The sequence below is a fragment of the Furipterus horrens genome, unplaced genomic scaffold (genome assembly GCF_987537825.1).
Source record: "Furipterus horrens unplaced genomic scaffold, mFurHor1.1.pri manual_scaffold_5, whole genome shotgun sequence".
NCBI lineage: Eukaryota > Metazoa > Chordata > Mammalia > Chiroptera > Furipteridae > Furipterus > Furipterus horrens.
The window spans coordinates 64,866,311-64,888,369 of NW_028327175.1; the positions used below are offsets into that span (position 1 = coordinate 64,866,311).

Here is a 22,059-nt window from a genome sequence, read left to right on the forward strand (position 1 = left end):
TAGGAAAAGTTGCCATATACATTTAAAATGAGCTGCCTTAAGATGCTCAAGTGCTGATGCTGGTATTACAGTTTCAAATTCCTCACTTACCACAAGAGAAAGTGAGACTATCATCCTTTTCAATTTCTGTGAAATTTTTCTCTGCTCATAGTCATTAAATCAATGCACTATTTAGCCCACAAATGTTCTGCTTATATGGGTTCTGACTCTTAAACAAAGCCTAAAGGTTAAGGTCATTATCTCTTACAGATTTTGGTGTTGACTCTATCACGAACGCAGTGTAGCTGTTTAATAAGCTGATAAATGAATGGATTACTCCTTAACTTGGACCAGCAATTCCAGCCAGGTGGCTCGACACCTTTTTGTTTCCTGAACTGCCCCAACCCTTTCTTCTCCTGTCCGCATCCTTTCTCTTCAGATAATCGCCGAAACCCACAGAACTCCAAATTCCCAAAGCACATTTGTGTTTATTCACAATTGTCTGTCTCCCAAATGACTGTGTGCTATAAATGCCATATAACTTCAGCAAAACTCTAAGTCTCTGGAGGGCAGGGAAAGTATTTAAATCTCTGTTATCACTCCCTTTACAATTCCTTTCACAGCGATATACATGGAAGACTTTCAGGACATATAAAACAAACTGGTTCAAATTCCATTTTAAATCCTCCGTTATAAAACACCTCAAACTTTAATGGGAACCATTCTTTGAGAGTTAGAATAAGGTACTCTGGGCCCTAAAGCCTGAATCTAGGGCCTCTAGGCTCCAGAGTTAGAAAATGGTTCCAGTTCCTGGGCCTGAGATGGGCTGCCTGTCACCTCACCCCTATAGTTTTAGTGTTCGCTTAAATTACTGCAGTTGTTTGGTCACAATCATAAAAGCATTTTTCAGGCTATGACATTTTCCCCAATTATGCATGTAATTGATGCCATCAATCAATTTTTCTTTCAATGACAATCATAGACCCCATATCCAAATTATTTCATCTTTTATGTATAAATTCCAACAAACCGCAGCCTTTTGGCTGGAAATACAATACTATATACCTAGATAATCAGTAGAACTCTTTAAGAGGAAATGCTTTCAAATCATTCCTCCCTGCTCCCCACATTAAGAAGGAGGGTTACCATCTCTCAATTAAAGGAAAGTCAGAATCCCTAAAAATGAGAAAAAGCAAGAATTCCATTCCGTGAAGATCCCTGTAGAATGAAAAAATCTTTCCTTATACTCCGGTCTCTCTCTCTCTCTCTGTCTCGACCCACAACACAACACTGTAATACAGCAGTGACCCTGAGGCCCAAGGTGTCAATGCTGTTGCAGGGTAACAGGTTTTTTCAATCAGGTCAGATCACAGAACGCAGCAACCGCAGGCTGACAAGTCTCTGCAGCTGAGTGTTTTCCAGTCAGGCTTGTTACATTTCACTTCCACCCCCAAACCAGGAAGTCCTCTTCCAGATGAGCCAAAGACAAAAGCAATCCAGCCTCAGAGAAAGGCTCCACGTTCCAGAACGGCTATTGGGTTTTACACTTGAACTGCTCTTCAGTTTGGATTGGGATCTACTGCTTCCTCCCCATAAAACATGATTACATTTTCCAAATTGCCCCCCCCCAACAAAACCCCAAAGTAAAATGACATAAAACACACAGGGGCGCGCGCGCGCGCACACACACACACACAAAACGCAAACACAGACACTAATTTATTTTTGTCATCTGCTTTCTTATCCAGACGGTCCAGGCTAGGGCCAGATTTGAGTTGGTAAATTCTTCCAGCCAAGCCAGGGTACGTTGTAGAAAAGGTGTCTATTTCGCGAGATTCTTAGGGAGAAGAGTCCAGGCGTAGACGGGCCACGCCCGGGTCTCGCTCTCCCGTTGCACAACTGCACGATAAGTCTGGGCAAGTCGAAGAAGGAACCCCGCGACCTCCAGCTCCTCCTCTCTGTGACCCACAAGGAACCTAACAGTCCTAGGGAGGGGGGCGGGGACGGTCGCTGAGTGGAGATGGGGGGCCGAGGGTGTTAAGTTTCAGGCCCGGACCGCTAGAGCCAGCAGCGGGCAGGAAGGGGAGGGCCCAGCGGGGCTTGGGGCAGCCCCTGCACGAGCTTGGGGTTGGGTCGAAAAAGCTGCCTCACGGGCGCGCCGCCGGCCCCTCCCTGCCCCGGCCTCCCTTCCAGTCTCCGCAACGCCCTCCTGGAGGCTGCGCTCGTCGCCCCTTCGCCATGTCCCAGCCGGGCCAGAAGCCCGCTGCCTCCCCGCGGCCCCGGCGCGCCGCAGCGGCCCGCCACACCCAGGAGGTGAGTGGCGTTCCTGCCCGAGCTGCGGGGCTGTGCACTGGGAGGACCCCCGCCCAGAAGCCGTGGGCCGCCTCCTCTGGGCATAGCCTGCGTGGCATGCAGCCCTCACGCCCCTTCCCATTCCTGCGAAGGGCGAGGGACTCAGTGCCCGCTGCAGGACAGGTGGCTGGAGGTGGTCAGGGATTCCCGGGCCTGGGCTAAGTGCGCTGGGCGTGGCGTGAGCCGGATAAGTGGGTGGCCCGCGTCGGGAAAAGTTGGTTGGTGAGACTCGAGTGAAAATGATGTGGAGATGAAATGGGACCATAGGTCAGTCGGGACCCCCCGCCCCCAGCTCCCAGAGTGGGTTAAGATTTTCAAATGGACTGCGAGATCCTGTCTTCCGTGTAGTCAGGGCTGCAGGGTGTGGCCGCGGGAGAAATAACAGATCTTTACTACCCAGCGCCGAGCCAAATCTGGGGGGAGGGGCCAGCCCATTTTGGGCGGGGCCTGCGTCAGGCCCAGCCCAGGTGCCCGCCCACCTGACAGCAGCAGGACGTGCAGAACTCAGTGCCGGCTAAGTCCAGGGCAGGTGGAGTGCCAGCCTCGCGCCGTCAGCACTGCACCCCGATTCCTCGCGCGGCTCAGAGCAAACCGGTTATCACCATGGCATTCGCAAGCTGGTGGTACAAGACGGTAAATAGAAGCGATCGTTTCCGGGCAGAACCTGGAAGGGAATGTGTTCTCTTTGCCTTTCTGGGAGTGGGGACGAGGCATTGTCCGTCCGGGGTTTGGCGGGGAAGAGGTGGGGACCGGGTGCGACCTCCTCTCTGATCTTCAGGTTAGGCTCCGGGAGGGGCTGAGACTCACCCTGCGGTGGTATGTGGGAGCGCGCCCGGACGTGCGAGTCTGTGTGAGCAGAAGCGTCGGGCTCAGTTCGGGCTCAGAAGTTGAATGAAACAAATTATGCTGGAGGAATTCCGCCCCAGGACGCGGATTTCTGGATAAACTAGGATTTAGCTGTCCAGAGCTAATATCTAGTGTTTGTTTTTAATCCATGAGTAAAGCTTAAAACTTTTAGAGGAATGTTATTGGTCGTGCATTCTCCAACTCAAAGGGGTGGCGGTAGAGGAGGCGGGTAGCGCTGCTCTGTTCTTTATTACTGTAATTTGGATGAGGGACAAAGATGTTCCATTTGTTTAGTGCTTTGAATGCGAGGCCAACCAATTAAATGTGATATCTAGTTAAGCTGGCACTTGTAATGTGCAGGAACCAGAAAGCACAATTTTACAATAGATTGCACCCCCCCCTCAAAAAAAGAAATTCACAGTCATTTTGTTAACCAAGAGAGTGAAAATATTTATATCTCATCGATTTATGGTGAGGATAAAAAAATTAGTAAAGTACACCACTCTCTACCAGCTTGTGGTATGGAAAAAAGCAATAATGTTGTAATCAGACCTTCTTTAGAGAGAAATCTTATGTTGGAATTAATAAATTGTTACTTATCAGACAGTGACCATTTACTGAGCATCTACTATATGCCAGGCAAAGTGCTAGCCTCCAAGTACACAGTAGAGAACAAGACAGAGTTCTTGTTTGCAAAAGGCAATGAGTCAACCTTTTTGAACCTGTTTCATACCTATAAAATGAGTTCCATCAGGGATTCATTAGATTTATGAATCAAAGCACCATACATATATACATTTAATATTGGTTTCCCTTGAGATATTTCATCATGAATGTTTCCATTTTGTATTCTGGGCTTTTAAAATGTAGCATGTTATTGATATGTTAAAAGCAAGAGTTTGCTTTCAGTCATTATTGTTTTGAGGTTCTTATCAAAATGCACCACATGAATTATCCGCAAATATGGATGTCAGTGGTTCAGAGTTGATATCAAAATTATTTCAAATTCATGATTCTCTAAAGGAAGTTATGTGGGAATATTTAGATGAAAGTCGTTTAAATTCATGCTTTTAACTGTTAATTTTAGGAGTAGTGTGTCATTTTTGCTAAAACCTCTCCTAGAATTCAATTTTGGAATGATAATATTACAGAAATTGTCTGCTAGTAGGGACCTCTTACAATCAGCAATATGCCTGTGGCCAAACCTTGACTTTTCCTAAGCTAGTGCTGTCCAGTAGAAATATAGTGAGCCACATATATAATTTTGAATTTTCTAACAGACACATAAAAGCAAAAATAAACAGATAAATTAATACTCATATTTTATTTAACCCACTATGTGTCAGACATTATTTCAACATGTAATCAATATACAAATCATTTATTTCATGTCTTCTTTCTCATTAACTCATCAAAATCTGTTCACACCTGAAACATGTCAAGTGCTCCATAGGCATGAGTGACTAATGGCTACACATTTGGACAGTACAGCCTAGGTTCCTAACCAGTTTTGTATGGTGGTTGTGAGGGGGTGCTCACAGACCCTTCTGAGAATTAAATGAAAGTTAAGGAACATTTTTCCACAACAAAATACACATGCACACACAGACATACAAAAGCCCCACCAATAAAGCCCCTAACGGTCCATGGAGCCAATTTATAACATATATACATGCATGATATATGTGCATATATACTTATATATATATAACATGTATGTGATATATGTTACATATTACACTTCTGGGAAATCCTATAACTAAAGTATCTTTAGTGGGGCTCTTTAAATATTGGAAAAACAATTATGAATTACCTAACTTTAGAAATTTAAGCAGAATAAAATAAAATAATTAAAAGATATATCTGTGATATTTTTAAGGGAATGCCATATATAAAGCCAATCGGTGAAACATTACAATGTATGTTTCCATATTGAATAACATCAATATCATTGATCTTCTGAAGAATTATGTAAAAAGTTAGAGTTGAAGAACATCTGATGAACATCATAATAATGAAGAGAAAATTAGGTTTACAGCAGTAATCACATTCCTGAGTCCTAAGTTGACTCGATTTGGCCTTGTTAATTAAAGGTGTTCCTTAGTTTAATTAGACCCATGGGCCCAGTCACGTGGGAGGTGCATCATTGCAGCCAGTCTGGGAGAAGTGTCTGTCACAAATTTTCCATGGCTGGACAGACCACATGGCTGCCGTGATGTTTAAGATTAGGAACGCAAATTATAGTGTCTCCAAGGAGGGCACAGGCTTTAAGGTGTTGGGTGACTGGAGGTCAGATACTTTAGTTTTTAGGCTGGCAATGTCTGAGTTACTTTGCTTCCCATTGCAGATAAGACTTTTAAACTAAGAGTAACACCTGATAATAGTGTTCTTTAATCAGTTTTGACACTTCCCAGAAAGTTAATTATATTCTACAAGTGCTATTTAAAGAATGATATAGCTGGCTGGGGGTGGAAACAGTGGGTGGTCTTTTGAGATGCTGAGGTGAATGGGTGGATAATTAGTTCTGTGTAGGTTGTCTCAGTGGGATACAAGACGTCTCTAAGCAGCCCATCTTTATTCTGTTTTTTCCTTGAGGTTTTTTGTTGTGGTGGTGGTAGTGGTAAAATACGCATAACATAGAATTACCACCTTAACTAGTTTTAAAGTGTAAAGTTCAGTGGAATTAAGTACATTTGTATTCTTATGAAACCACCACCACTATCTGTCTCCAGTACTTCTTTTATCTTGAAAAATCAAAACTCTACACCCATTCAACATACATCCCCATTAGTTTTACATATACATATAAAGTATGTAGCATTGTATTCAAGGATCTGTGTTCTTTACCATTTTTCTTTTTTTTATTCTATTGTAAGGACATTGAACTTGAGATCTACCCTCTTAACAAATTTTTAAGTTGTACAGTGCATTATTGTTGACTATAGGTTCAATGTTGTACAGCAGGTTGGCCCACTGCCTTCTGACCTTTATGGTTTCTGATGAGAACTGCAATCTTATTGCTACTTTCAAGATTCTTTCTTTGTCTTTGTACTTCTACAATTGGATTATAATGTGGATTTGAGATCATCCTACTTGGAGTTTGTTGAGCTTCTTGTTTATATTCATATTTCATCAAATATGGGAAGTTGTAGGCCATTATTTCCTTTTTAAAATCCTCACCCAAAGATATGTCTTTATTGATTTTAGAGAGAGAAGGGGGGGGGTAGAGAAAGAAAGAGAGAGAGAGGGAGAGAGAGAAAGAGAAACATTGATGTGAAAGAGAAACATCGATCGGTTGCCTCCTGTACACACCCTGACCAGTGATGGAACCCACAACGTAGGCATATACCCTGACCAGGGATCGAACCCACAACCTTTTGGAGTATGGTATAGTGCTCCACCCAACTGAGCCATTTGACCAGGGCAGGCCATTATTTCTTTAAGTAATCTACTGCTTATTTTCTCTCCTCTTCTTCTGGGACATCCACAAAGGATCCTCAGGCTCTCTTCACTTTTCTTTAATCCCTTTTCTTTCTGTTCCTCAGACTCAATAACTTCTACTGTCCTATCTTCAGGTTATTATATTTCTTCTGCCTGCTCAAATCTGCCTTTGAAAATCCCTCTAGTGAATTTTTCATTTTAGTTATTGTATTCCTCTACTGTATAATATTTTTGCTTTCTTTTAAAATTGTCTTCTTTATTGCTATTGCCATTTTTATATACCATTTCTTGACTTTCTCTACTCACTAATTTTTAAAAAATGAATAGATTATTACTCTCACACTAGCTTTCTCCATGAGTTTGGGGTTTTCGGCATGAAAATAAAGTGAAATGACTAGGATATTGCCTTTGGGTGACTAGGGAAATAGATACTCCTGAGATAAAAGGACTAAATTTTTCAAAAATTTGTATCAGGAGAAGCGAGAATAATATAAAGAACTCCTCATGTACCTATCATCTGGCTTCAATAATTATGGACATTTTCACATTATGTCAATCTTGTTTTATCTCTCCAACTCCCAGCCCCACCAACACACACACACACACACACACACACACACACACACACACACACCCGCCCCCCCCCCTTGCAAAGTATTCTAAAGTGTGGGTATTCTGAAGTGTGGGAATTGCACATTTAACTGTTTTGTACCTGTGGCCAACGGAGTGTAGGTTGTTTGGAAAATGAATTCTCTATTCCCTGTGTACTTCATTTCCTTAGATGTAATATGGAAATGTGAGACTAATATAATACACAGCCATGAGACAGACAAAGTAATAGACTTAAACTTATCAGATGAATCTAGTTCTTGTGTACTTATAAAAAGTAAGAAACAAATTTTCTGCTCTAATAGTTACAGCCTTGGAAAAATGAACCCTTTAAAACTTTTGCTTATATCTCATATTCATTTTACTGTCTAATAATTCACCACAATCAGATTGGTGCCAGAGAAAAAGAAAAGAGTGGAATAACTTTTATCCTCTTAAACCAGGCAATGGGCTAGGCTCCTCATTAACAGCTCCTTTCATAAATAGCTAGCCCCTGGCAGTAAGTACCATTAGCTCCATTTTACAAGGGGAAAAAAAAGGAAATAGAGGTTAAATTATTTGCCCAAGGTCACATAGCCTTTCAGATCCATGCTCTTTCTGTCCCAGAGTTTGTCAGGAATTGAAATGCAGGGAATTGGTTACCCAGGTTATAGAATAGTCTGGGAAGCCATCTGGGATGGGTGAGGCAACCCAGAGATTAGAAATTGCAGGAAGCTGCCATTCCCAGACTGGAAAGGTGGAGGAAGGTGCTGAATCACCCTGCAGAAGCTGGAACCACCCTTGAATTGCCCTTCAGGAGATCCTACTGCAGAGGCTCCCAGAGGCAGACAGGAGGGGGAAAATACCACCTACCCATCACCTCCAGTCTCCTTCCCTCCTCCCTCTGGTCAAGAGCAGCCTGACGCCATCAATCCAGGGAGCCAGCAAACCCCACCCCCCCACCCCACCTTCCGGCCTACACCAGCAGGACAGGCTCCGGGCACAGGGTAGGGAGGCTGTGAAAAAGCCAAACAAGCTTTACATCTTGGTCCTGCTTGTTGCTGAACAATATTGTTTGAGCAAGCAAAATACATACAATAATAAGAGTTTAAGGGACTTGGCAGGAAATACCAATTTGCACATTGTCTCTTAATTTTTCAAGCTATGTTTTTCCAGCTTTTTGTTCTTTTATCTAGTTAACTGACCTGAAAAAACCAAAAGTGCTTCATAGGGAACATTTAGAGGTTTGTGGAAATGTGGTCATTTAATCATGATCTGTCATGGCCCTGCCACAGAACTAGGAAAATAAAAAAAGAATGTAGAATGTAGTTTACCATGTGATTAGGAAGGCAAAATATGTGTTTATGAAGTAATTAGTAAGCAAGAGAGTCTACAATAAAGAGCTAATTTGTTTGCTTTACTAAGAAAATAGAGACCTATGTGCAGATACGAAGATATGGTGTGCCTCGCATAGGGCAGGGCTCAGGGTTAGTCAGGAAACGCGGGTGTGAACACCAGGCCCTGTGCTCCTTGGTGGAGCAACCCCAGCTTACCCAGGAGCCCAGGGCTGCCCTCCGGCCGGACCCTGAGTGCCCCCGTGGAGGCCAACACAGAGGGGTGATTTGAGGAGCAGAAAACTCCACTTCCTGTCACAGTGCCACAAATCTCCCCTCAACATCAGTGATTTCCAATTCTAGCTGCATATTAGGATCAGTCAGGGAGTTTTAGGAAAATTGTGCCTATGCCCAGTCCCGACCGTAAGCAAACTAACTCCAAATCCCTGGGCTCTAGCTGGAGTGTTTCCAAACATTCCCCAGGTACCTGTGGCCCTTCCTGAAGGATGGGACCCGCTGCTGACAGAAGGCTTTCTGGCTCTCAGGGGGCCCCCAAACAAACCTTTCTCGGTAAGTGCAGCGGTGGTGCTCCCGAGAGCTGAACTCTGCGCCCTGGACAAGTCCAGAGGGCACCAAGATAACTTTTTATTGCTTCATGGTTTTGGAACAGCTGTGGCGGGATGTCCAAATATTGATCTCTATGGCCTTCAAGTTGAAGAAGGACAATTTTCAAGTTGTTTTCAAATAACCTTTACTGGTTTTTTAAAACAACTTTTTTTTGTATATAATTCACAAATGATAAATTCACAGGATGGTACAAGTATCACCTCAATTTAATTTTAGAATGTTTTTGTCACCCCCACAAAAAGAAACTTATCTTATTTTTTTTTTAAATAAAACAAAGACATTTCAGAAGCACACTAGTATTGGGTCCTCATTCACAGCTGGCCTTTGATTTGGAGAAGCTCATTTGTTTCTACCTTCTTTCTTCTTTTACATGGGTAGAAGTTTGTTGATTCTAACTTATTCTGTGCAAAGTATATGGGCGTATCTGGGTAACAATGGGGAGGAGGCCCAAATGCTGGACCTTCCTTAGCCAGGTGAAAGCACAGGCTCCAGGCCTTATTGCTCCTGGCTCTGGCTGATTTCCTGACAGGTTTACATTTGCTATGGTAGAAGATTTTAGCATATAAATGCTATTTCCTAGGATGAGGACAAAAACAACATACTTGCCAAATATGTGGTAATGTCAGGGGCTAGAAATAGTTTGGCAAATTATCCCTTTTTAAAAAAATATTTATTTATTTTTAGAGAGGGGAAAGGATGGAGAAAGAGGTAAAAAAAAATAACATCAGTGAGTGAGAGAATCATCAATTGGTTGCCTCTCACATGCACCCCAAGCCCAAACTGGGACTGGGCTCGCAACCCAGGCATGTGCCCTGACCAGGAATCCAACCAGTGACCTTGCGCTTTGCAGAATGATGCGCAACCCACTGAGACATACCAGTCAGGGTGGAAAATTATTCCTTGTTGAGGGGGAATGGAAAGCCCTCTTTATATGGTTTCCCTGCCTCTGACCTCCTGTCACACAGCCTGTCTCTATCCTTTATCTCAGCTCCCTGTCTTCTGTGGCCTTGTTTTCCCAGTGAAACCTTCCCTGCTTCAGGGCTGGCCTCCTGCTCTTCCTGTCTTTGGCGTGGTCTTCAGCTGCTAAATCAGGACAACATTTATAGATATCGTGTGCCTGGTTAATTTTACAAAACAAACGATTTTTATACTAGAAAGGTTTTGTTTTGCTTTTGTTGCTTTTTTTTTTTTTTTTGGTGGTGGTTTTCATTTTAGAGTATTGGATTGAGATGAGACTTTCTTAATCGAATCTCAAGATCTCAGGCAGCTTTTAACTAGTTCCAGCACAGCCCAGTCTGTAGCAATAAGACTATAATCCTGATATGTGGTGTGACTGCGGAAGATCCTACCTTTCAGATCTTCTGTTTCTTTATCTGTAGAACAAGGTGACAGTGTGTAGCCCTAGAATTGCCATGGGGCATAGAGAGGAGCACATAAGGGAGATGCCTAGCACACGTCTTAGCACAGAGTAGACGTTGGTGCTTTTTCCTTCTATAGAAAACTCCTTGGATTTATTAGGTTTGTGGCTCGGTTCTCTTTCCTTCTCATGCTTTTCACCTGTCCCCACCTCATCAGCCTCGCACAGTAGTGGACAAAGTTTTCTCTCTTTGCTTTTACAAAGTCTTACTGCAGGTTCCTAAGCTGGATCAAATTTGACATATATCCTTTCCAAATACTTCATTTCATCATCTCAATTATGTCAAAAGTGCTTAATTATTCCATGAATTAAAACATCAGGCACTTTGAACCTCTCTCAGTGAAAAGATATAATTAATTTTATACCGTTAATATGGTGCCGAGTATTGAATAAGCTGCAGGAAGTGGTCAGAGCAGTAGTTCATTTATAAAATTGCTATTTATGGGAAGTTGAATGGCATTAGTAACTTATTAATTCTCTTAGAGTGAGATGGTATTAAATGGGGAAATGTCTCAATTTAAGGAGATGCTTGGTGAAATATTTAGGGGTAAAGTTTCAGAATATTTCCAATTTACTTTCAAATTCAGTTATATATACAAACGTAGATAGATAGATCTATGCATTTGTCTATAATATATGAAGGTAAGACAAAATATGGCAGCAGTGTTATTAGTTGTTGAATCTAAGTGATGGGAATATTGACATTCAACGTCTTAATCTCTCAACTTTTATATGTTAGAAAAATTTTATAATAAAAATCCAGGTTAAAAAACAGAAAATGGAAAAGTACAATCCATACAGTTTCTAAACAATTTTACCACTTATGTGATTTTTATTTATGTCGTTATACTTTTCAGTATTATAGAAAAAACTTCCTATTGAGAGCAAATATTTCTTTTAAAATGACAGAATACTAATTCTTAACATACATAATTTTTATAAGTTTTTATTGTGACTCAACATTTAAATAGTTGTTATATATATACCTTCCAAACTATTATTTGGAACCAACATAAATTTGAGGGATTTTGAACATTTCAGTGGAAGCAGGTAACTGATATTGTTGGTTAAATTGGAGAACTGAAATTTTGAAACACTATCAGGAAACCACTTTTAAAAAATTTCTAAAGAAAAATAATCTGTATACCAATATTTTAGAGAGGAAAGGCTGTGCATTTACTGTGGGGTAATAAATCATAATATATATTTGCCACATGAGCAGAAAGTGGAGACCTTGTGGAGAACATGGAATGTTGTACCAGACAAGAGCAAACTGCCTCTTTTAAGTTTGCTCATTTGTAAAATAGAATGATAATACTACCTCCTGGCAAGCAAATGAGGCACTCTAAACAGTACTGCTCGGTAAAAACAGTGAATATTGTTGTGTTATTACCTATATCAAGCCTGACAACGATATGGAATTGGAGATTATAAATGAATGTGATATTATGGTTCTAAATTACCAGTTTGGGAAGAAAACAGTTTGGGTAAATCTCTGTCATTGCAGATCTGTCCCTCTCAAATTCTATCTCCAAATGTTGACTACTAATTCTTCTGCCTAGTCTGGCCTTTTGGAATCTTTTGTTGATCAATTATTCTAAAACTTATCATTTCCCACCTTGCTCTGATACATATGTGGGCTTTTAAGTGTTTTTTTTTTTTTTTTTTTTTTTTTTTTCCCCTCAAGATTCATTAACTGTTCAGTACTGATTGCTCTAAGCTGTGGATGAGCAAACCCTTGACTGCAACATGCAGGTAAAACCAGCCCTGCAAGGGCTTCATTCACCAAGCTATTGCACAGCCCGCCAGTTCCTGACAGTCTTTCACTTGGGGAAGGACTGTCTATTCATGAAAGTGATTTCTTCCTAGTTTTTCATACCAGAAGACTATTGAAAGATTCCAGCAATGTATCTGGCATTCCTTGGCCTTTTCTTCTTCTTTTTTTTTTTTTTTTAACTAAAATATCTATTGATATGATTAAAGGAACTATTATTCCATTTAGCATGGCACAGTGACAAACACCAGATTTTAATTCAGAAAACTTGCTTTGTAAACTTTTCCCATTTACTAGGTGTATGACCTTGTGAAAAGCACACCAAATGACCCTTATTCTTAGTTTTTTTTTAATCTACAAAATAACATTAATCTCTTTTATAGTTAAATAAGAATGTATATGAAAGTGCCTTGTAAATAATATTTGAATAATTTCAGTTACCTACATATCCATACTATGATTCTATTCTAGAGAATGTAATGGAATTTTATATTTTGATTTAATTCAACGTGATTGGGATTGAACCCAGTAATGAATTTTTATTTTTTACAATTAGGTTTCCTTTACCCATTTTTTTGCTCATCTCATAATGTGCAAAAAATGAAATAATACTTCGTACGCTCTTTTCAGGAACATATCTTTTTTCTTCATTTCTCAGAAAAATTTAATAAACTATAGGGCTTATTTTACCTTACCATCAAAAGAAATGAGCATGGGAGCTACTTAAAGCATTTCTATGCCACATACAAATACTTGCATTCATCTCCAGTGTCCTAGCAAGAAAAATAATTCTGTTTCTGCACATCATGAAATTCTAAAGCCATAGTAAATGGAAGTTGCAGATTTGTTCTTTCCACTCAGGGTTTATCTTTCTGCATTAATGAATACTTAGAAGAACTGTAGGAAATTCCCAAGGGCCATCAGAAGTGATGGTTGACTTGGAAGCTGTGGTCCCCTCTCTTGTCCATGCTGAACTGAGGCTTAGTATGACTTTACTCTCAATATGGTCCTCAGACATCTCATCTCCATTAGGAGCCAGACGTCTCCCACGCAGGCAATTTGGGCTTTAAAATTCCATGATGCATTTTGTAGGAGATGAGATGCCACCTCGGCATCACAATCAGATCTGTGCCTGGTTAATTACAGACTGACTGACTTTCTACATCGCAAATGCGTGTCTGTAGTTACCCTTGATTTTTGAAAGCCACCCACATCGGTGAGTGTAGAATTATCAACATTCTCAGGAGGAAGATTAAAGGGGTCCTTGTTCTTAGCAGTCTATATATTTAGCCCTTTGGGATTGAAGTCACTATTATATTATCTTGTATCACCTCCCTCTATTAAACATTGTGTGTTTTCTTCTTTTATAGCATGTCCATGAAAAAAACAGTGGATCGCCTTCCAGGTCAGGAGAAAAGAAAGAAGAAGATGAGGTAATTTACACAATACTGGGTTTTAATTTTCTCTTGGTTTTAAACTGTGAATTTGACTTGAAACAATAATGTGGTAGCAAAGAGCTCCTACTGGAATATTGGCAAATTTAGTTTTAACTAAGACTTGATTAAAAAATGTAAGTGGAAATCATTAAAAAAATAAATAAAAAGTGTTCTTGGAAAAAGCATCTTTAACAATAAAACTCAGGATATTTTCCTTGTAGGAATTGGTGAATCTTAAATGTTTTTTTGTGAACATGGTAGATTGAAAAGGGAAAACCAAATGCTGCAGTGGAAAAGGAAATCTTTTTATTTTCTTTTATTTTTCTGTTATGGTTTACCTTCAATATTATTTTGTATTAATTTCAGGTGTATAGTATAGAACTTAGACAATCATATACTTTACAAAGTGATTCCCCCAACATTTCAAGTATCCACCTGGCACCACACATAGTTATTACAATATTATTGACTATATTCTCTATACTGTACTGACTACTTTGTGACTACCAATTTGAATTTCTCAATCCTTTTACCTTTATACCCAGCCCCTCAAACCCTCTGCCATTTGGCAATTGTCAAAATAGTGTCTGTATCTCTGAATCTGTTTCTATTTTGTTTGTTTGTTTATATTGTTTTTAGATTCCACACGAGGAAATCATTTTTCATTAGACTGTACTGTGAAAGGAGGACAGCGAGGGCCTAGATTAACCAGTCATTCAAGTTCCTAAACAAAAGGAAGAGAGAAAGAACTATTTTTATTTGGATCAATTCTGTGGAAATACTAGTAAAACCAAATCTCCCCACTTTGAGGTGCTTTTCTGTGAGCCTGTGAATTTCTTCTTTCACTGAATGATGCACCATTGTGTGCACTGTCACACTGGCCTGTTTCTTCGTGGAAGGGTCATGTGAAAGTGCTGTCCTTCCAAAGGGCACTGGACTTGCCTCCCTTTTGCTGCTTTTTACCTTTTAAATCTGAATAGATGAGCTCATCCTCATTCAATAGAAATTGTGTCATTTCCAACTTGCAGAACAGTCAGGTCCTGAAAGGGACATGGGAATTTAGAAAGCATAAAGTGATCATTTTATTTTTCTCTATTTTATCGATGTGTTTACAGAAAGTTAGCTCCTCTTTCTGCTTCATTTCTGCAGTTTTGAAATATTCATTGCATTTCAGTATGTTTAATATATAAGGAGGACGTGATAGCTACAACCTGCAGGAATTCTGCACTGAGGTTTACTCCTCTGCTTTCTACTACTGTTTCCATTACTTACACACAAGAGGACATACTTTAGATGATTTCTTACCAAGAAAATTTGTAGTGAATTTTTTTTTTTTTTGCCCAGGAGGGCAAATGTTTATTGAAAACATAAACTTTTATTAAGATTTTATTCTGTTTCTTGGTTAAAATATTAAAAAATAAATTTCCACATGAAAAACCACATTTTTCCTTTTTATAAGCATGAAAATCTAAATAATATCATTCAGTTCCCTTACCAACCCTACTCTTTAAATATATTCCCAGATAAATTTTCTTTCAAATAATTTTCTGTTTGAAAACAAGAGTGTTTCTTTAGTCTTCAAATCAGGAAATAATATTTTTAGATGTTATTCTCCATTAATATTAATAAAGATGAAACTATGTGCATAAAAAAAGGAAATCTTTTAAAAATATTTTTTTTCAATTACAGCTGACATACATTATTACATTAGTTTTAGGTGTACACCACAGTGATTAAACATTATATAACTTAATAAGTGACCATCCCAATAAATCTTGCACCCTTCTGACACGGCACATAGTTATTAGGCTACTATTGACTATATTCCCTATGCTATACTTTATATCCCATGACTGTTCTGTATCAACCAGTTCATAGTTCTTAATCCCTTCACCTTTTCCACCCCCCCCCCATGCCCCTCTCATTTGGCAACCATCAAAATATTCTCTGTAGCTATTATTCTGTCTCTGTTCTGCTTGTTCATTTATTTTGTTTTTTAGATTCAGTTGTTGATAGACATGTATTTATTGCCTTATTACTGTTCATATTTTTAATTTTTTCTTTTTTAAAAATATGCTTTATTGATTATGCTGTTACAATTGTCTCAGTTTCTTTTCCCTTTGTTCCCCTCCACCCAGGGCCCCCTCCCTCCCGTTGCCCCCCCCCCCGTTAGTCCATGCCCATTGGCTGTGTATATAGTTCTTCTCAACATCTTCCTGTCTACTCCACTCCCTCCTACTATGCTTCTTAATTCCTTCACCATTTCCCTCCCTCTCCCCACTTCCCCCTCCCTGATGACTTCCCCCATAATGTTCCTCATGCCTATAATTCTTTTCCCACTCTCATTGCCTACTTATTAGTTTGCCTCTGTTTCGGTTCCCTAGCTTCTGTTGTTGGTTATTGTGATACAGTTTTCATTTTAATGTTCATAATTTTGATCCTCTTTGTCCTAAACAAGTCCCTTTAACATTTCATATAACAGCAGTTTGGATTTGATGAACGCCTCCATTTTTACTTTGTCCTGGAAGCACTTTCTCTGCCCTTCTATTCTGAATGACAGCTTCGGTGGGTAGAGTAATTGTGGTCGTAGGTTTTTGCTTTTCATTACTTTGAATATTTCTTGCCAGTCCCTTCTTGCCTGCAGAGTTCCTTTTGAGAAATCAGCTGATAGTCTTATTGGGACCCCTTTGTATGTAATTCTCTTCTTCTCTGTTGCTGCTTTTAAGATTCTCTCTTTATCTTTAATTTTTAACATTTTGATTATAATGTGTCTTGGTGTGGTTCTCCCTGAGTCCAGATTTTTTGGAACTCCCTGTGTTTCCTGGACCTGTAAGTCTGTTTCTTTCCCCAAGTTAGAGAAATTCTGCTTCATTATTTTTTCACATACTTTTTCAATTTCTAGTCCTTCTTCTTTACCTTCTGGCAACCCTATGATTCAGATGTTGGACCACTTATAGCTGTCCCATAGGTTTCTGAGCCTCTCCTCATTTTCCTCACTTTTTGTTTCCACTTTCTACACTGGTTGACTGTTTGTTCTTTCCCTATGTTCCGATTTGTTGATTTGATCCCTGGTTTTCTTTCCCTCACCACTAGTTTTGTATGTGTTTTTGTTCATTTCAGCAGGCCTAGCCTTCATTCCTTTCCCGTCTTGTTTAAGATCTGCTGTTAGGTCTGTAAGCATTTTTATAACCAAAGCTCTGAACTGTGCTTCAGAAAGATTCCCTATCTGCTGCTTCATTAGATTAGATATTTGCTGTCTGGTCAGCTGTGTCACCGGGATATCTATCATGATCTGTGCCATCCTGACAGTTTTGTGTTTACCTTTGCTTCCTGGGCGGGGCTGTCACACCTCCTGTGCTATAGGGGGTGGAGCCCTGTGCACTCATCACAACTGGGCGACCCTTCTCACCATGCTCTGGCACCTTTTGTGGCGGTGGGGGTCCAAGATGGACCCCTGCCATCCATTCTCTGCTAAGAGACCAGGAGCCTCCTCCTCCAACCCCACCCGCTCCGGGCCTCACAGTCCAAGGGAATGGGGGCTGCCCTCCCCGGTGTCAGAACTGCAAGCTGACGGGTCTGGTCCGCAGCCAGGGATGCTCCCCAGGCGCCTCTCACCTCCCCTCAAATATGAGTGTCTATGTTTACTGCCGTCATGCCACCATCGCCACCACTTCTGCTGCCAGCACAGCCCAACCTCCCCGCCCCGGCCTCGCCCCTTCCACTCACCGGATGAGCACCACCCCTTTACAACTTCATATGTTGGACTTCCATTTATTTTCTGGAACTTCTGGTTATTTCTGGTTCTGTGGTAGTTGCATTCCTTCTTAGCTGTGGAGGGAGATGAAGCATGTCAGCCTAGGCCTCCATCTTGGCCAGAAGTCCAGGAAATCTTTTTAAATATAGTCAAGTGGATAGTAGGCTAGTTCTTATTAGTTCATTATCACCAATTATGTCATTATATGGAAACTTAAGTATTACATCTAGAGCAAATGGACATTGTAGATTTAGGCAACAATCACTAGCACAGTGTTAGGCCATTTTAAAAAATAATATCTGGACTATAAGGTACCTTATTTCCATTTTTATAAAGGGCTTGGCAAACTGACAAGGAGCCCTGTTACACTTGCAGCCAGGGGAGAATCAAAATTTTGTGTCAGAGGAAGCAGACTGTACTTTCAGTTTGAAACTGAAAAGATGAGTGAACTTCTACCTCAATAAAAGGAAGAAGAAATTTTTCTTGTCTTTATCAGCAATTCAGGTAATTCCAACATTGTTTCATAACACTTTTGAGAAATTCAGATTTACAGCTAATGTACTCGGGCCAGAGGCTGGACATAGCAGTCTGTTCTGCTCTGTCCCAGCCAACAGAAGCAAAGAAGGGATAGAGGCTTTCCTCCATTTCCGTGGTGTAAATCACTGTAGAGATATTCTGTGGGGTGGAGATTATTATCTCACCAAATTCTGCCCATTTCTATTTAATAGAGTGGACAGACCTATGGGCGGATGATTTGGTAATCAAGGTATGTTTCCAATATGGTTTGACTCCAAGGAGTCTCTAATTCTTAATGAAATGTGTGAGTCAGTCATTGTGGCCCTGATAACAGTTCAAGGAAATCATTTTACATTAGGTATTAATTTAGCCTTTGTGTTATAGTTATGAAACCACATATAATCTGGAATTGTTATCTGCCCTACCTACCACTGTGGCTGCTTACCATCATCTTTTCTTCTCAAGATTACCAGAGAAAAGATTTCCTGAAACCAATTCTTTCTCCCAAATATTTTTCTTACCTACTGCTCCGTTGAACAAGAGAAGCTTAGTTTGGGTTTTGTTAATGCCTTTTCAAACTAGCATTTACCTCCAGAAGGTAAATAACTCGTTGTCCTCAACATATGTAAATATACTGGGTTAGGCTTCCAAGGTCAGACCCAGGCCTCTGGAACAAAGGTAGTTTGAAAATTTGCTTTCTATGCTCAGGTGTACTTCTTGGCTTTTTTTCCCTCCTCCGCTTAGTATTCTGCTGCATCATTTAGAGGTGCAAGAAAAGGGGTACAGAGGAGGACTTTGGGAAGTTATAACCAGGATAAGCAACAGTGGGGTTGGGTGAGAACCACTATTATGTTGTTTTATATACAGATGTATGGGGGTGAATACAGCTGTGTGAATTTAAGAACTCTTTCTTTTCTGCTATCATAAATAGTGCTTATTGTTTGTAATATGTCCCCTAGATAGCCACTAAGTGATCCTAAGGTGTCTGTGTCAAGTTTAATGGAATCTTGAAACTAAAATAACATTGGTCATGTTGCATTTGCAATGCAAATGCTTGAAATTGGAGTAGAGTAACTAGTGTCTCAGAATGTATTTGTCTGTTTATACAGTCATGATTTTGTTAAGTCCTTCTCAGATGCAGAGGAATTATAAGACCAAAAATTATAAGGGCTAACAAGCCAAAGATACATTGACTAGAGAGCAAGACAAAAAAAAAAAAAAAAAGAAAACATTTAACATCAGCACCTTTAAATACAATGGAACAGGAAGTCTTTCCAACCCTTCAATCAAATCTATTTAAAGTATTTGACTAACACATCTGGCCACCCTGGGGGAGTGTGAGCATTTTAGCAACATATTTCAGTGAAGTTTAAGGAATAGAGTTTAAAGCATAAAATAGGTACCACCTCACAGAGTCTATTTTAAGAACTCAAATTTAATGATAGAAGTATTTTAATAGGTAAAAAAAGGAGACTTAGATAGTAAAGAATAGAAATTGTGCCTTAAAAGAAAAGGTATTTAATATATTTTCTTTACCATAATAATATTGGTGGAATTCTTTTCCTCAAGATTTACCTTTTATTCTTCTAAAATGCATAAATTAAGTATTGAATTACTATCATTTATTTTACATTTTTCTCCTAATGAAATTTGTCTTTTTTTTTAATCACAAAAGTAATATGTACTTGTGGGGAAAAAAATACAGTATTACTCAGAATCTTACCACTTATTTATAACTACTGCTATAAAATTTTGTGTGTAGTCTCAAATTAGTGGGGTGGTATTGTATGTCCATACTTATTATATATACTGATTTTAGAAACTTTTTAATGATCATACAGCTAAAACAGTCATTGAAAAATATTTAGAACTGAAAGGCTTTAAAGAAAACCATCATCATCTCAAATTCTAGCACCTGGACAGAAAGCTGCTACTTCCACGTTGGTATATTTCCCTACATCCTTTTTCAACATGTATGTATTACGTTTAAGCTGAGCTAGCAAAGGAACATCATTAACAGTGCCTAGACTGAAAATGATAAATAATGTGCTTTGTGATAGATTAATCTTTTCCAATTAATAAAGGAGTCATTTTGTGAGGTTTTTAAATATGTAGAAAACCAGTATTCAAGTACTTTGGCATATTATATGGTATTTAGTCTGGCCATTATTATGTGCTGTGTTTTTGAGGGAGGAAAACATACTTCTTTATTTTTTAAATATATTTTATTGATTTTGCTATTATAGTTGTCCCAGTTTTTCCCCCTTTGTCCCTTCCCCCCATATCCCCATTTTGTCCATCCATCCCGCCACCCCTTAGTTCATGTCTGTGGATCGTGCATATAAATTCTTTGGCTTCACATTTCCTATACTGTTCTTAACATCCCCTTGTCTGTTCAGTTCCTACCAGATATGCTTCTTAATCTCTGCATCATTTCCCCCATTCTCCCCCTTCCCCCTCCCAGCTAGTAACCCTCCCAAGTGATCTCCATATCTATGGTTCTGTTCCTGTTCTGGTTGTTTGCTTGGTTTGGTTTTTTAGATTCAGTTGCTGATATCTGTGAATTTGTTGCCATTTTAATACTCATAGTTTTGATATTCTTTTTCTTGAATAAGTACCTTTAACATTTCATATAATAATGGCCTGGGGATGATGAACTCCTTTAGCTTTACCTTGTCTGGGAAGCACTTTATTTGACCCTCTATTCTAAGTGATAGCTTTGCTGGATAGAGTCATCTTGGTTGTAGGCCCTTGGTTTTTTGTTTTTGTTTTTTAATAAAAAAAAAAATTATTCATTTGTTTATTTATTTTATTTTTTTAGAGTGAGGGGTAAGGGGAAAGAGAGGGAGAGAAACATCAATGTGCAGTTGCCTCTCACTCGTGCCCCCAACTAGGGACCTGACATGCAACCTAGTCATGTGCCCTGACTGGGAATCGAACCAGCAACACTTGGCTCGCAGGCTGATGCTCAATCCACTGAGCCACAGCAGCCAGGGCTCCTTGGTTTTTATCACTTTGAATACTTCTTGCCAGTCCCTTCTAGCCTGCAAAGTGTCATTTGAGAAATCAGCTCATAGTCTTATGAGAACACCTTTGTAGTTAACTCTTTGCTTTTCTCTTGCTGCTTTTAAGATTCTCTCTTTATCTTTAACCTTTGGCATTTTAATTATGATGTGTCTTGGAGCAGTCCTCTTTGGGTCCATCTTGTTTGGGACCCTCTGTGCTTCCTGGACTTGTATATCTATTTTCTTCACCAAATTAGGGAAATTTTCTTTCATTATCTTTTCAAAGATGTTTTCAATTTTTTGCCTTTACTCTTCTCCTTTTGGCATCCTTATGATTCAGATGTTGGTAGGTTTGAAGATGTCCTAGAGGCTTCTTATTCTATCCTCATTTTGCTGAATTCTTTTTTCTTCTTGCAATTTTGATTGAATGGTTTTTTCCTCTTTATGTTCCAGATCATTAATTTGATTCTCAGTTTCATCCCGTCCACTGTTGGTTCCCTGTAGATTTTTCTTTATTTCACTTAATGTAATCTTCATTTCTGCCTCAGGTCTTTTTTATGCTGTTGCTGTACTCAGTGAGTTCTTTGAGCATCCTGATAAGCAGTATTTTGAACTCAACATCTGATAGATTGTTTATCTCCATTTTGTTTAATTCTTTTTCTGGAGTTCTGTTCTGTTCTTTCAATTGTGCCATATTTCTTTGCCTCCTCAATTTAGTAGCCTCCCTGTGTTTGTTTCTGTGTATTAGATAGAGCTGCTTTGACTCCCTGTCTTAGTAGCATGGCCTGTGATAGAAAAGTGGACCTGCAAACTGTTTAGGATAGAGCCTTAGGTGATCTCTGGTGGTTGGGGGGGACCACCCGTTTCGCTGTTTTGTGGCTTTGTGTGGGGGGAGGGCTTGGAGGAGGGACAGTGCTGCTGCCTGACTTCTGGAGGTTTCCCTGTAAGGAAGCTGTCTCCTTGCACTCACCCTATTTCCAGTCACTTCAC

General features: G+C 39.7%; 1 protein-coding gene across 1 annotated transcript in view; it reads left to right on the plus strand.

The window, feature by feature from the left end:
- Positions 1-2,084: 2,084 nt before the first annotated feature.
- The window catches only part of CAST (calpastatin), a 131,951-nt gene continuing 111,976 nt past the window's right edge, over positions 2,085-22,059 (plus strand). Inside the window, exons 1-2 of the mRNA XM_090276516.1 lie at positions 2,085-2,292; positions 13,729-13,791. Coding sequence (XP_090132642.1) covers positions 2,218-2,292; positions 13,729-13,791 — 138 coding nt within the window. The 5' untranslated portion in view covers positions 2,085-2,217. The remainder of the gene's footprint in view (positions 2,293-13,728; positions 13,792-22,059) is intronic.